Raw genomic sequence first — 15,824 nt, forward strand, 5'->3', positions numbered from 1 at the left:
ATAGAAGTGAAAGAGCAATGTTTGTCCCCCCTCACCCCCTCCTCCAGGCTTAGTTTCAATTATGACATTTGCATCCTTACTCTCAATATAAGGTAACGATATCAATAAATGACCTTTCCTTGTATGACAGAAGCCTTCTATCTTTGCCTTTCTAGTCCTCTTTTTGATGGAAAAAAAAAAAGAAAGAAAAAAAAGGGGAGGGGGAAAGAAGTTTATTAAGATGCAAGATAATGTGTAACTCACTTACGAGAATAATTCTGGAGACATTTGTGACACTGTTGTAGGAAAAGATCGACAACTTTCTTTTTAAACAGCTTCTCGTATTATATTTACTATACAAAATACTTCATTTTGTCTAAAAAAGCTTAATATTGACATATTTAGGTAAGTTTCATTCTTTCATTCTTTCTTTTTTTTTTTTTTTTTTTTTTTTTTTTTTTTTTTTTTTTTTTTTTTTTTTTTTTAAGTTTTTAGTTCCTCGTTAACTTCTCTTCCAACCAGTTTTCAAATGCTCATTCAAGTCAAATTTTGGGAATGGGTGTGCCTCTGTGTTGAAGACATACTGATCCAATGGGACCTTGTTTGTATCGTCAAATAAGAGGTACAAATATTTCAACGTCTCAGCGAACCAAAAACTCTCCGTATTATCTCGAAGTTTTGGCAGTCCCTCATTATCAAGCAGAGTGACATCTTGTAACGAAGCAAATGAAATATCACCGTTTTTATTAACAATTTTGGCGTATTTCATAAAGCTCTGGAAAATCTCGTAGCCCCATTTCCTGTATTTCAAGTCACCTGTCAACCTATATAAGTAAAATATGGATTCAACTGTTTCAGGTCGCATCAAATTATGGGTATCGGCTTTTTTGATTGTAAAATCTCTCTCTATCAGCTCATCCTCATTAAACACAACAATCTCAGGTGATAGTCCCAATTCTGTTTCTTTGTACATCATATAACAAGTTTTGGTTAATTCTTCTCCAAATTCAAAATCCTCCTCTCTCTTTTTATTCCACCACTCTTTCTCTTTTGCCTTGCTTAATGGTAATCCATTTGTGGCGCCAACTGCTAAAGTTCCACCAAGGAAACAGACAAGGTGGTCCATCTTGGAGCTAAACACTCCTCGATCTAGTTCCCCTATAAACCACAAGCCGTTGGGGTACGATTTTCTCAACAATTTCAGTCTTATTCCATCTATTGCCTCGCGATACATGTCATAATATACTGTTTCCTTTTCCTTAGTCTGCAAATACTGTTTCACAAGATATTCATAATACGAGTCGCCTCTACTGCCCAATCTGATCAAACTACCTTGAAATTTACCAGTATCGGTACTAACGTAAATTGGAACCAACCCATCTTTTGGCTTATTACTTTCCAAAACCTTCATAACCTTTTCGGAGATTTTCCACCAATCAACTTCACCGGTCAATTTTGCCAAATATCTTAACTCTAACTGAACAGTGGCTGCTTCGGCAGTAGACGATGCCCCATTATCAACGTGATTTTTGATTCCTACCCCGGTTTTTAAGTTGACTGAGGAGTACGGGATGCCCGATGGAGTGTCATATGCTCCATGTAAGGAATTTGCAAGGCCGACTGCTTTGTCCAAGTACAAATCTTCACCGCTCAAATGGAAAGCTGATAGCAAACCGCCCAACATTCGAATGGTTGTCTCAAAGTTGTTGACATAGTAGTCAAATTTATAGTTTAAGTCATTTTTGATCCATTTTTGCGCTCTCTCCACCTCCTCTTGACATCCCATAATCATCAAGGTATCAATTGAGTCTACAATCATCCAGCCTAGTGGTTTTGGTCCCATATTCTCGCCTCTCTCCAGTAATGGGTGGTAGACATCAGTGCCCCAGCCGTACTTCTCATATGTGTGCCACGAATCTAACGTAGCCTTGCGAACCTCCTGTTGAGCTGCTTTCCAATCAATTTCATTGCTGAGGATTTGAAATTTGGGGGAAAACTCACGAGAAACCAAAAAGTACAAAATATATAGAGCCACCAGGAATATGAACCCCTTTAATAACATCACTTTCCGTTTTTGTTTATTATTCAGGGGTGTAAATGGTGCTTTGTTTTTGTAAAAAAGCGGTAATGACTTGCTCGTGGGCTTGTCTTTGAAAGTGTTCCCCAAGGTAACCTTTTCAAAGTTAAAAGACATTGAGAAATCAATCAAGAGACTACAATCTTACATTCTTATTTTCTTTTCCTACCATCTTTTTTTTTTTTTTTTTTTCATCTTCTGGTTAATGGAAACGGTAGCGGAGGGGAAAGTCTTGGAAGTAAAGTGTCTGGAAGTAAAGAGTCCAGAAGCAAAGTGTCTGGAAGTAAAGAGTCCAGAGGCAAAGATTCCAGAGGCAAAGAGCTTCTGCGTGTAAAGAGTCTTTATAAGAACCTCGGTTTGCACGGCGCTATTGACCTTCTTTAGTCCATACCTGACTTTTGCTCCAGATAAACAAGTATTACATCTTGATTGCGTTGTGGTTATTGATCTTTTTTTTTTCTGTTGAAAAATGCCTTACGTCATTTACCATGCAATAAGCGTAAGAAAAAAATAAAAATAAAAAAAAAAAAGAATTAAAAAGATTCACTGTTTGAATTGAATAAAGTATATTAGCCTTTGTTGATCTACGAACAATGTCAGAAGTATGTATTTGTGAACTATTTCCTTGTGTTAATTGTAATTTTACTAACAATTTTTTTTTCTTTTGGTTAGAGATCTAAGTTTGATCTTGAACCGAATCCATTTGAGAGATCATTTGCTTCAAAAGAGTCCTCATTATCTATTGGTAATCAGTCTAGTATAGATTCGGATTCGCTAAGACACAGTTTTGGACCATCCAACAAACATGTGCACCCTGAACATCATCATCATCATCATCACTTGCCATTGGCACATCAACAGTCTACGAAATTACCAGGGATAACGCCTCCACTATTTACGCCTGGTGGAAGAAGATTACCACCAGTTGAACAGATTTCCAACCCCGTAACACCGACTACAAACCTTTGGAATAGTTTACTAACAGCATCTAGTAACCACCATGCACCCTCCGGTCCAGCTCAGGCTCCAACACATTCGCATCCTCCTCCTCCTCCTCCTCCTTCTTCAGTACAGAATGGACAGTTTGCACAGCAAAACTATAACCAATTTATGTCATCAGTAAGAAAAACGGGGTTGACTCCGAATGAATCAAATTTGAGAACAGGACTTACACCTGGAGGATTTTCTAATTTTGGGTTTGGAGGGCAAGTGGTTGTGCCTGGGTTATCTACGCCGGGTGCATTACTCAATGGATCTATAACCCCGGGATTGTCGAATCTTTTGGGAATGAATGGGGTCATTGGGAATATGGTACATCAAGTACAGGAAGAACAAGTACCTAATATAGTCCAGGAACCTAATATCACCCAGCAACAATCTGAAACACTGAAATCTTTTGAAAAAAACGAGCCTAGTCAGGTTCCGTCTCTTGAAAAAGAAGCCACAGACGAGAAATTGAAAAAGAACGAGGACCAAAAAGAGGACCAAAAAGAGGAGGAGGAGGAGGAGGATCAAAAGGAGAAGGAGGTGCAAAATGAAGCTGAATCTGAGACGGTGGGTGCATCTTTAAAAAGGAGGAGAGCTTCGGCTAAAACAACATTAGCAGATAGGAAAAAAAGCAAGAAGAAAAAAAAGGAGACTGACAAAAAGGAGACTGACAAAGCTTTTGACGAGGATAAGAGAAAGAGTTTTCTTGAAAGAAACAGAGTTGCGGCATCAAAATGTCGACAGCGGAAGAAACAGTTGTTACAAAAGATGGAGGATGAATTGGCATTTTATTCCAATGGATACCGTGAGTATAGTGCCCAAGTAACTCAATTACGAGCGCAATTACTAAAATTGAAAACTATTTTATCGGTACACAAAAATTGTCCAGAGCTTATTCAATATATGGGAGGGCGAGAAAATTTAGAAAAATTGTTAAACGAAGCTACATTAACTACGGAGGTGACGGTTGAAGCACAAAATAATATGACATCAATACCATCTACGATACCAACAACCTTGAACATCGAGCAGTGATTGAAATCAAAACGAGCTTGTAACTTTAATAGACTTTTATATATATATATATATATACAGAAAAAGAAGATTCTTTTAAACTTCTGTCTCTGTGTTTTACGAATCTGGAGTTAGATTAACCGAATGGGAAATTTGTAAACACATCAGACCAGGTTTAATTTAAGGTACACGAGAAAAAAACAAAAAAAAAACTAAGAATAAAATAAAACAATATAATGAAGTTAGAGGTGACCAATCAATTTGATTAAATAACAGTGACTCTTTATCAAGTGAGAGAGGCAAAACCTGTGCGTGTGTGTGTTGTAAAGATGGTCAGCAAGTCAGTTGCAAAGATCCAACTACCGAGTCTTCCGGATCATGACACGTCTATGGGAACTAGACTTCATCAGAATCAGTTCTCTAGAGCAAATCTTAAATCTGTTCTTCATATACTTACCCAGGAACTTAAAAAAAATGGCACAAGAACTCCCCACATTTTCCTACCTTTCCGATCTAAAATCAGTGATAACAAGTTGAACGACTTTTTATCAACAATAACCAAGGACGGAGCTCTACGAGACACTTTGTTTCTAAAGGATATTTGCTCCAAAACAGACGAGTTTACACTCATTTGTTGTTTGAAATATTTTTGGGCACGACTTCCAAACCACGAGATTATAGGAATCGACGTGTACAATGAGTTCAAGAGAAGAGAAGCCGAACGCAATTATCCGAAAAATGCATTTCTAACAATAATGCCTAAATGTTTGTCCTCGCCGGCACATGCATCGATTGTATATGATTTTTTGGACTTGATCTTGAGTATCATATCGAATTCAAAGTATAATTATTTAAGTGGAAGAAAGATTAGCAAAATGGCGAGTTTTTGGGCATTCAATAGTCGCCGGCCGCATGGAGGAAAAGGAAAAGAAAAAGAAGAAGAAGAAGAAGAAGAAGAAATTGGTTTCATTGAGGGCATGGAAAACTGGAGAAAGTATACAATGCCCTTGTTCCATTTGATTTTATCATTCCTACGCTCTATGTTACCCGAGAGCGACTCTGAAACTTTGAAACTACCTAAAGCATTAAGAAGGTTATTAGTGGCTACGCAGTACCCACCTAATGATGACAATGAAAGCTTGGGAAACCTGATCAATGTGCCTTGTATTTGCATTGCCACAACCCAACCATCTTTAAACCCGTATGATTTGATAAGTAAAGTGAGACAAAGTCAGTCGTTTACTCGAAAGGACATGTTTTCAAAAGAAAATTATGCAATTTATAAGCATGTTTTTGCAAAGAAAAGTACTAGTGAGGCGGTGGACACTTTTACCGAGGAATCAAAAAGGGTGCTTTCGAGATTAACTGCGCAAGAGTCACCAAATAAGCATAATTTGAAGCCTGGCTGGGCAATACCATCTGTTGGAAATGTGGAGCTACCACTGTTTACTCAAATAACCATCAAAGATGTCTCGCTTCAGGATTACTTTATCTGGACCTGGTTGTCCTCGCTTTCTAGCGACCAGCCCGAACTGGTGAAAAAGTCATTTGGTAGATCCTTAATTGTTGAAGCAGATGTGATGGGGTTCAAAAAATGGATTGTACTAACCGAAGAACGAATAGATCCAGAAAGTTTCGTAACATTGTCAGAAAAGCAGAAAAAGTTGCGGTACAATCTAAATAAGAAAATACTTATTGATGAATATAAAAATATGCCACTACCTCCACTTCCAACTGAACGTATGGAGGAGCAGAATACCACAAGTGCAGTCTCGAGTCTACTTGAAAATTCAAAAGAAACTTTTAAAAATTTTGAGAGGCTGATACTGCTGCTTGATGGTGATGATGAAGTGAAAGAGGAAGAGGAGAAGGAAGTGGAAGAGGAGAAGGAAGAGAAAGAGAAAGAGAAAGAGAAAGAGAAAGAGAAAGAGAAAGAGAAAGAGGAAAAGGAAGAGCTATATTTTCAAAATAAACAGTTGAAATTCGAACCAAAAAGGGATATCCCAAATTTGAGCTTGAGGTTTACAAAAGTAACGCTAGGAGATATGCATGCGCCAGTAAAACCCACCACTCCTGGAAGAAAAGCTCCGCCTTTTGACTCATGCAAGATGCTTCCCAATTTGAAAGCTAGATCTGTTGTTGAGGAAGAAAATCTGCAAAAGGAAGCAAGCATCAATACCAACAAAAAAACACCAAAACTACCATTTCTGGAAGGTAATTTTCATAGTGATGATCACAACAATAACGCTGCATCAGAGGAGAAACAACGCCAGAGGAAGGCAAAGAAATTTCAGAAGCATGCAGAAGCTGCTCAGTTGGCTGCTGCTCAAGCTGCAGGATTCCAATTTGCAATGTTGCCTAATACCATTGCTCCACCATCTATTACTTTATCCAATAATTCTCAATTGAATAAGAATACCTCACCCCACCTAGTTAAATCTATGCTCCTACCCGATCCAGCAATAGTGCCTCCAAACTCATCCCCTATCAAAGAGCAACGGTCACCCAAGAAATCCCCAGCTCGTATTAACGAATCTGATTTTCCACAGGTGGAGTTAGACAAGACTCCGAACACAAATAGTGTGGTTGTTGACTTTGCTCCTCAAGATAATATGGAAAACTCTTCACATTTCAGCTCCGTATCCTCAATATCACATCAACATCTGCCGCCAGTCTCGATTCAAAAGGACCATAGCAAAACATACATTTACGACTCACACTCGCCTAATACCTCACCTTCTTCGAGAAATCGTAGTAGCTATGAAACACAAGTGACAAAGGCTTCGTCGCAAGACAGTCAAGATACGCATATACTGGTGCATGAAAATGGGAAAGCAGAAAAGGTGAAAAGCCCAGGGAAAGATGTAACTCCCAATACGCGCGAGCAACAGGCAACTCAACTGCTTATGCATGGGCAACCTATATACCAACAGCAACAACCAATATACCAACAACAACAACCAATGTACCAACAGCAACAACCAATGTACCAACAGCAACAACCAATGTACCAACAACCAATATACCAACAACCAATATACCAGTATCACCCAAGTCTCCACCCCCACCAGGGACCAATACATCTACAGCCGGCACCAACTCTTCAGCCTAATACTCACTTACGTACGCAAGGCATGCTGCCTGTACAGCAGCAATACAAGCATGCTAATCAATTTGGTTCACCTATAAACATGGTCCCCGTTGGTTTCAAGCACGACAAGAACAAGGCCGTTAATAAGGCGAACTTACGGGAGGCATTTGCTAAAGGCGATTATGGCATATAATTGGTATGTGAATAAATAATTGTAAAAATATATATATATAAATAAATAAATAATTTGATAAAAAAAAAAAGGGTAGGGGGGGGGCATAAAGCTCAGTATTCACTAAGTCTCAATTTCTTATCAATGTCACGTAGGCTGAAGCCTGAGATTCCACGATTCAAAAGTGGTGGTTCAGGTGATTGTCCTCTACTCTTGATATCCTCTTCACCAACATCAAAGTAGCCGTATCCACCAAGCAAAGTAGTCAAATTCTTACTGCTCTTTTCAAATTTAACTGGTGGTGTTTGAAAACTCAACTTTGTTTTCCTTTGCAATTCGACTTGGTTCCATATTTCAAAAATTTCCTGGAGATACGAGTTCAAAGTGACCAAAAATCTTTGAGTTTGTCTGTGCTTTGACCCGACACAAAATGAAATGGAATCATCTTTAATGATGTAGCCAATACCAAACCCATTTGGACATACCGGTCCAAATCCAAAAAGACGCAACGCTGGGTTTCCACAGTTCGAGGTGGATATGATTGTGTTATTGATTCTGTCCCACCCTGGATCGGCGAAAATTGAAGGCAAATCTTCAATGGAATCGGGTATCTCAAAGTTGAACTCGTTGTTATTACTACTACTCTTGGCAGTACCGTTTATTTCATGGAGACTCATTAATCTTTTCCATAAGCAAAACAAGGCATACAAATGACGATCAACGCCTTCTCCATTTGAACACATTCTAGTTTGATTTGAGTGTGATTTGCATGCTTGATTGAGATATCCCAACTTATCTTCATTTGAAACAGTTTGGTCAAAGAATTTACGAACAAACATATTTGATTCTAATGACACAGTACGTATTGCCTCTGTTCTACCATGAAAGAAATGCTTGGTCATTGCTGGTTCATACGTACATTCCACTTTACCATACAATGCATAGTAAGTTGCCTGGAAAGCCATTTGCACAAATGCATCTGGACTAAGTTTCATCTTTTTGATCTGAGTCGACCCATATGATCTAAATTCCAAATGACGAATTTCGTTTTGGTTGATCAAGTCTGATAATCTTGTTTCAGCAAATCGCAAGGCAAGTGACAAATCTGGAGTCAAGTCCCACTCCAATTTTCTTGGAATTGTGATCAAATCTTCCTCGTATTCTTCAGTTTCTTGTGACGACGACTTGGTATTGTTTTTCCATAATGTTGGCGCATGACTATCAATAGATTGCGCAAAGGACAAGATTGAATCAGTGTAAATGTCAGAGACAAAACGAAGAACAGTGTGACCATCAACGCCTGTGTGTTCAAAATTGATACCGGCCTTACCGTTCTTGGTAACGATAATTTGCAATTTGTCATACCATCTGTTTGTACAAGTTCCAACTTGTATACCCTTGTCCAAAATGGATAAACCACAAAGCATATTTTTGGATAGTTGAGATAAGTCATCAATCTCGATATCATCAAGACATAAGATGAATAGTGCTGAGTCGACAATGGACAACACTTCTTTATTGATTGTATTTTCAGCAATAATATTGTTACGAACGTTAGCCCAGATTCTTCTGTTCTCAGTTGTCAAAACACCAAACGAAGATTTGGCGATGTCGTTATTTGATGTACGCAAGGAGTCAAAAACTATTGAGTGAAAGTTTATATCCAACTCTGCGTCGGTCAAAATCAAATTATTTTTTGAGTCCAAAACATCAAACCAGTAAAGCTGAGATTTGGACATAACAACAATGTGGTTCGAAGTAGGGTCTGATTGCATCATGCACCCTTCATCTGTGGGAATCCTAGAGGATCCAAATAATTTTGTGAACTGATACATACACAATGGCTTACCGTTTTTCAAAACATCAACGCTCAACGTTTCATTCTTGAGTGCTTGAATAAATTTTAATGAAGACAATGTAAGCTTGGTGGCTCTTTTAATCTGAGGATCAATCGAACTTGATACATATTGAGTAAAAGGATCGTCTTCCAATAAAAAGAACGGATTGAGATTAAGAACCACTGGTGAGTCATAGTTCAAATAAGCATCATACCAAAACTGTTCAATATAACTAGGCTTATCCGCTGCATATTTGCGCAAACAATCATCCAAGTACCTTCCTATACCATCCTCTGAATAAAACGCCCTAACAGCCGCCTCAGTGTTTTTGCGTTCTTGTTCAGTTTGTAATGGTCTCAAGACTTTTAAGTAGGTCTCGCATGTCTTGTCCAAGTCTGGGATTGGTAGTTTCTTTAGTTGGTCCTGAAACTGGAAAGTCATTTGTCTTGTAGGAGAAGGGTGGGGGGGGAGAAGGAGATGGTTTAATTTTATTGGATATCATTCTCGGAGTTTTTTATTTTTTTTTTTTTGAAAAATTTATGGGGTAAAATGCTACCAGTTGTATCGTCCCACAAAGACCCCACAATTCTCGGTGCTGCGGGATGTGGAATCGGAATCTCGGAATCTCGGAATCGGAGCTTACCGAGAAAGAAGGCGGTCCAGTTAAGGGCCAGAGAGGAGCTAAAGAGAGTGAGTAAGTGCGGCTCTTATACAGGGTTTAATTCTATATTAATGCAAAAAAATTCTATACTCTAATAACCATCAGCTTGACCTCGTTTTCTCCAGTAATCACTAACCCCATTTAATGAGTCATCTTTTAACCTCTTGACCCCATTCATTGCTGTTAAAGACCCGGTTTCTAAAAACGTGTGCCCCTTCGACATTAGTTTGGCAACCACTCCAGAATATTCCTTGTCTAAGGTTGTTAGGTTTTCGCACATGACACCCTCGGGTATTAGCTGATGGTGCAATCTTGGAAAGGCAATAGTGTCTAACAAATTGAAACTCTTATAGTAGATCCTCACTATCGCTTGAAGAACAGTATTTGTGATACGACTGCCACCAGCAGCTCCAATCACGAAATCGGTCCTATTGTTATGTACGATGATTGTAGGTGCGCTCGAAGATAATGGTCGTTTTCCGGGGTAAATGAAATTGTATATCGACGGAGTAAGGTTAAATGCATTGCTTATATTTGGCTGCGAAAAGTCATCCATTTCATTGTTTAAGATTATACCAGTACTCTTGTCGTAAACCATTGATCCAAAAAGTAGATTCACTGTGGTTGTCATAGACACGGAGTTATCATTCTCGTCAACGATTGAAAAATGTGAAGTACCTTGAGGCTCAACCATTTCGTACTTTGGTTTGTAATGGTGCCAAGAAAAAGTCGTGGAATCTGAATAAATGCTATTGATTTTAAGCCATTTTGAGCTAGAGTATTTTCGAATGACTTTTGATCTATCAACGTAATCGCCGAGTCTTGTTCTTACTGAACTTGCCCATTTGTAACTCTCAATCAACTTGTGATTAAATAATGTATCACTATCCGATGTCTTGAATACCTTGTTGAAGAAGTTCAATCCTGCAATTAAAGATAGGCCAGATGAAACTCCATTACTGGTATACACTTTATACTCACCAATTTCAGTCTTGAGCGGTTGCTCAACAACGACTTGGTAATTTTCGAAATCCGCTTTGGTTATGATTCCGCCCCATTTGAATATCGTATCAACTAAAGATGTAACAATTGGTCCATCTGGATCGTAAAATATTGCACTGCTCCCATTTTTGGCTATCAACTCCAATGTCTTTGCATAGTTTGGTCTTTGTATAAGATCTCCTTCCTTAACCAACCCATTTTCATTGAAGATGAAATCCCACGTTTTCCTAAGCAGCGGCACTTTTGATAATACCAACTGGTACTCAATATCAACCACTTTTTCAAACACTTTGGAGCATCTCCACCCATTTCTATTCAATTCGACTACTGGTTCAATCAACTCATTCCACGACAAATTCCCACTACCGTGAAGCCTATATAACTCATCAAGACCTTTAAGTTCTCCTGGTACAGCCACACTCAATCCACCTATCTTGCTAAGTATAAAAGAGCCATTGTACATCTCTTTGAATGCCATCTGTGGTGCTGTCTCTCTTGCATCAATGCTCACCACCTCTTTTTCTTCTTCCCCTCCTTTTCTGCTCAAGATAAAGCCACCTCCACCAATTCCCGAACTATGGGCATTGACAGAACCAATACATAGAGCAACAGTGACTGCAGCGTCTGCCGCATTGCCTCCTCTAAGCAAAATGTCCTTCCCCATAGTAGAGCATAATGGGACATCACTTGCAATCATTGCTTTTGAACCACGGTGCAAATGTTCTTCTGAAGGGTTCAAATCCGGTTGCCCTATATTGTCATGTAGAGGGTCATATTGGAGGTTTAATGTGTAGTATGGGTCTGCTCTAGTTATATTGTCGAAATTGTGTGATGTGATCAGTAGTGGTGCTGGTGCTACTGGGACTGGTGGTGGAGCTATTGCCCTTAGTCTGAGCAACGTTGACACGCAAAAGATTAGGGGGAAAACTATGAAGCTGAACCTAGTTAGCCCTCGTCTGTACGTCTTTTGACTTGGTTCCTTCATGTTAAAGAGAAATGCCTTTCATTTAAGTAGATAGCAAATATAAACTTCAGATACCTTATCTATAAAAGGGAAAAAAAAAAAAAAAAAAAAGAATAGTAGTAGTATAAGAATAACAATGCCATACAATTATTTGCTTTTATAAAAGCGGGCTACTCTCTTCATTAACGTCTTGCCTATTCTCTCTGACAATGTGGTCTATTGTACTTCTCTCTAATTCATCTGCCTCTGATATACCAAAAGTGTTTTTCCCACAAAAATACTCATAGTAGATACAAAGTGTCAATAATGTACCTTGTAAAATCGCAGCAACCAAATAGCTCACATATGAGCTCCAATGTGACCCTTTTGTAAACATGAGTGTAGCTGCAAACACGAACCCACCAGGGGTCTGTATACACATCATTCCAATCGATAAAGTACCAGGGTGTTTCAAATGGTAGGTTGTATTGATTTGTGGTACGTACTTGACAATTGTGAGTGCCGCAGAAAGCAATCCATTTACATTTGCTATTGAATAAAGTGCTGATGTGCCTGGCATGTTGTATCCCATAAGGATCTCGATCACGGAAATGATTCCGTGACAAAGAACAACTTTCCCTACAAAAACAATTTTTGCGTACTCCTGGCGGTCTTGTTTGATGGAAGAATTGGTCAAGATTAACACTAGCACTAGAATTAGTATGGCACACACACATTGAATGGTTATCTGAAATAGATTAAGCTGGGAGTTTATACAGTTGAAAGTATTTAGAGCCCCAATGTAGCAGCATTTCCTGGCCCGCGAGCTTATCAATATGATATTTGTCAAAGTGAATATCGATGAACATGACCCAAGAAGTAAGAAATTCGTAGATAACCCTTCAGAGGTCCGTTTAAGGTATATTCGTCTATATTGTGGGATATAGCTTATAATGATTCCCATTGAAATGAGAATCGAAAAGACGAAGTTGACGGTAGAGGCTCCTTCGTATATGGAGCAGTTGAGACTGTCATCAGGGGGCACAACCATTATCAGTGGGAGAGAGAGAGGTGGGGGGGTAAAATGATGGTGGTGGTGGGGGGCAGAGACAATTAAAATAAACGGAATTTTTTCTGCGCGTTGATATACACAAGTTTTTTGATTAATTGATAAACCAATGTCCAGCTGGGTGATCAGGGCTACGAAAAGAACAGACAATGAAGTGGTTCCAGGATCATCTAGATACGTGGCGACCGAATTGGATTACCAGCTTACTGAAACAGCGTTTCAGATTGGTGAGCATTATGGGGAATTGTATCACCAGCTTGATCGACTTGGTTCGATGACAAGGGATATATTGAATGGCACCTTCCATTTGGAAGACGGTGATGCCACAGCTAAGCAAATGAATGAAACTGGAAAGCAAAGTAAACGATTGAAGAAGGTCCCTCGAGATGAGCTGGAAACACTGAACCTACCGCGTACAGGGCCTATCCTTGAAAAGCCTATCCTTGAAAAGCCAATACTTGAAAAGCCAATCCTTAAAAAGCCTATACTTGAAAAGCCAATCCTTGAAAAACCTATACTTGAAAAGCCAATCCTTGAAAAACCTATACTACCGCATGCGGAGCCTATTCTACCACTTTGTGAAAGTATTCCTGAGAAAGTACTTCCGTTTGTTACACCAAAAACTCCAGCCAAAGTGCTGATCAATCTAGATAACTCCTTCGAGGCTATAAGTACTGCAATTCGGAAGAGCACTGCGCTCAGAAATCGACTCGCTGTGAACCCCGAAGTGATAGCCAAGACACCCAATACGCGCAGTTCGATTTTTGTTTCCTTCCCGCATAGAGAATCATTACTTTCAAGGCATAGCAAAGTCGCGTCAGATATTCATGGGTCAGGAAACAAAGCGTTTCCTTCATCAAAAGACGAAAGTAGTACTGATTTAGATCGAAATGTTGACGTTGACCTATCTTATAAAGAGCAAGTTAGCATTCAATCGAGTCCTGAAAAGCTACAACTATTCACTAGTAATGCTCCGTCGAGAAATATCACCACCGATTTGCAGCCCACGATAACTGCGTGGGAGAAAATAATAACGTTGAGATCCTTATCTCCAAAGCGACTGACATTGCTGCCAAAAAGGTCTCCTATAAGGCTGTCTCGATCACGTAGCCGATCTCCCATAAGAATCAAGGATAGTCCGTTGAAATCGCCTCATAATCAGAGCTTATACAGAACTAAATCAGAAGCAATACTTGAAAGATTGACATCTCCAACTGCATCCACGGCGGCAAAGAGTGTAAAGAAAGTTGAGAAGAAGATCCAGGGAAACCGATTCCTAACTACATCGCTTCAACGGAAAAGGGACGACGACTCTAGGGCCAACTATCAACGGCTAGCCGAACCAGTTGTACCTAAGCACAAGTATCCGCTTCCGAATAGCACAAAGAAGTCAATGATGGAAAAGAGAAGCGAGGCTGCAGCATTGAAACAGAGGCAGAAGATAGTAGTAAAAGTTAGGGAGGCTAGTCAGGTACGAGGAAGGTCTCTCCCTGTAACACATACTCCACAAAAAGTGACTCCAGAGCACCTACCTTTTATTCCATCGGACGATGATAAAGATGGGTACAGTAGAGTTGTTAAGCCATGGGGAAACTCTCCTGAGATTCGGAAACTTGTTGACGCAGGAAACAATGCAGATCCATCAAAGATTTTTCCTTCACGACCAGGAGTCGATTTGTCTAAGGTGTTTAATAAAACGTATAAACAATCACCTATGCAAGAAAGGTGAATAAGAGAGGCTCTAACTGTTACGACTATTTAGTGCGGTCTCCTTGTTCCACTTTGATACCCAGCTTGATTCATCTTGTTTGGGAACGACGTACAACTTTAAAGCATTGTCAAATAAAGGGGCTTTCTTTAAGGCTTGGTTAAGTTCAATTTTCTTTCCAACTTTCACCAATCCTCCTGCTGCGGTTTCCATAAAACAGTCCAAAGTTTTGACGTGAAAATTCTTGTGTTTTTCGTCAAACCATTCCTTGGGCCGGTTAAGGATTATTTCCAAGATTTCCAAGGGAGTAGAGAGTTCACTGATTTCAGCAATATAGTCAAACTCGTCTATTGTCGGGTACAAGATTAATGCAGGAAAGATCAATTGAGATTGGTAATCAGCAGGGTCTTCAAGGCGCACCGTTGCTTGCTTTAGCATCTCCAACGGATTTTTTGTCGTTACTATCTCAATTTGCCTTAGCTTAAGACTATTTTGTAATACTACTTGTTGCAATTGTTTTTCCTCCTTCCGTTTTTGTTCCAATTCTTTCAACTTGGTAATCTCTTTTTCCTTTGTCTCTACTTGGTCTAGCAAGTTTCTCAAGCTTTGTTCATTTTCTGCCACTTTCAACCCATAAGATAGTAATAACTTTGCCTCCTCGTAGTTTGCAAGAAGGAATAATGCCTTTCCTGCCCGATAAATCGCCTTTATAGACAGGGCATCCATAGAAAGTACTTTTTTGCAATCCTCTATACAACGGCGATAATTTTTCAATTCCAAATTACAGGCAGCACGGTTCAAATAGAGGGTTTTTACAATTGTGAGATCGGTACAATCTACTTCTAGTGCTTTTGTATAGTACTCTACAGCATTCTTATATTGCTTTGCTTTGTAACAATCATTTCCTTGATTTTTGAAATTGGTTGCAATTTCCTGGGGATTTCCATCATAGGCTAACGACTTTAACGCCTCAACCCCAACATTCTCTCCGCCTTCTCCGTCTGTTTCATCTAATTTTGTCATAAAAAATGGTAGTCGATTCAACTCTGCAAACACCTCATCTGTGGTTTTATTGGAAAACTGAGCTATCTGAGGGGGTAGCTCTGGCTCTCCCGGTTTGGGAGTATACTTTAGCCTTTCCCATTCAGACGTTGGGGCTTCAGTCATAATGAAGATAGATGTGATGAAGAAAAGGAAAAGGAAAAAAAAAAAAAAAAAAAAAAAAAAAAAAAAAATTTTTAAAATTTTTCAAAAGTATTGAGTATATTTACCTATTAGTATAG

General features: G+C 39.2%; 6 protein-coding genes across 6 annotated transcripts; 2 read left to right on the forward strand and 4 right to left on the reverse strand. All coding sequences in view use genetic code 12, as the record gives it.

Annotated features, from left to right (window-relative positions):
* Positions 1–481: 481 nt before the first annotated feature.
* On the reverse strand, positions 482–2,173 carry MNS1 (mannosyl-oligosaccharide 1,2-alpha-mannosidase; the record flags this gene model as incomplete). The annotated part of the gene is made up of 1 exon (XM_049323796.1): positions 482–2,173. The coding sequence occupies one exon, from the start codon at positions 2,171–2,173 to the stop codon at positions 482–484; it is 1,692 nt and encodes a 563-aa protein (XP_049180403.1).
* Positions 2,174–2,649: 476 nt separating this feature from the next.
* On the forward strand, positions 2,650–7,341 carry MSB1 (Msb1p; the record flags this gene model as incomplete). Its single annotated transcript, XM_049323797.1, has 3 exons — positions 2,650–2,658; positions 2,729–4,074; positions 4,458–7,341. 3 exons carry the CDS (start codon positions 2,650–2,652, stop codon positions 7,339–7,341), a joined length of 4,239 nt encoding a protein of 1,412 aa, XP_049180404.1.
* A 92-nt stretch (positions 7,342–7,433) lies between these two features.
* On the reverse strand, positions 7,434–9,599 carry CTN1 (carnitine O-acetyltransferase; the record flags this gene model as incomplete). Its single annotated transcript, XM_049323798.1, has 1 exon — positions 7,434–9,599. One exon carries the CDS (start codon positions 9,597–9,599, stop codon positions 7,434–7,436), a length of 2,166 nt encoding a protein of 721 aa, XP_049180405.1.
* Positions 9,600–9,910: 311 nt separating this feature from the next.
* On the reverse strand, positions 9,911–12,344 carry CIS2 (gamma-glutamyltransferase; the record flags this gene model as incomplete). Its single annotated transcript, XM_049323799.1, has 2 exons — positions 9,911–11,697; positions 12,080–12,344. The coding sequence occupies 2 exons, from the start codon at positions 12,342–12,344 to the stop codon at positions 9,911–9,913; spliced, it is 2,052 nt and encodes a 683-aa protein (XP_049180406.1).
* A 598-nt stretch (positions 12,345–12,942) lies between these two features.
* Positions 12,943–14,562, forward strand: KGF56_002558 (uncharacterized protein; the record flags this gene model as incomplete). Its single annotated transcript, XM_049323800.1, has 1 exon — positions 12,943–14,562. The coding sequence occupies one exon, from the start codon at positions 12,943–12,945 to the stop codon at positions 14,560–14,562; it is 1,620 nt and encodes a 539-aa protein (XP_049180407.1).
* A 12-nt stretch (positions 14,563–14,574) lies between these two features.
* CNS1 (HSP70/90 family co-chaperone) lies at positions 14,575–15,708 on the reverse strand (the record flags this gene model as incomplete). The annotated part of the gene is made up of 1 exon (XM_049323801.1): positions 14,575–15,708. The coding sequence occupies one exon, from the start codon at positions 15,706–15,708 to the stop codon at positions 14,575–14,577; it is 1,134 nt and encodes a 377-aa protein (XP_049180408.1).
* Between the last annotated feature and the right edge of the window lie 116 nt (positions 15,709–15,824).

This window comes from Candida oxycetoniae, assembly GCF_023343755.2.
Source record: "Candida oxycetoniae strain CBS 10844 chromosome Unknown scaffold57, whole genome shotgun sequence".
NCBI lineage: Eukaryota > Fungi > Ascomycota > Pichiomycetes > Serinales > Debaryomycetaceae > Lodderomyces > Lodderomyces oxycetoniae.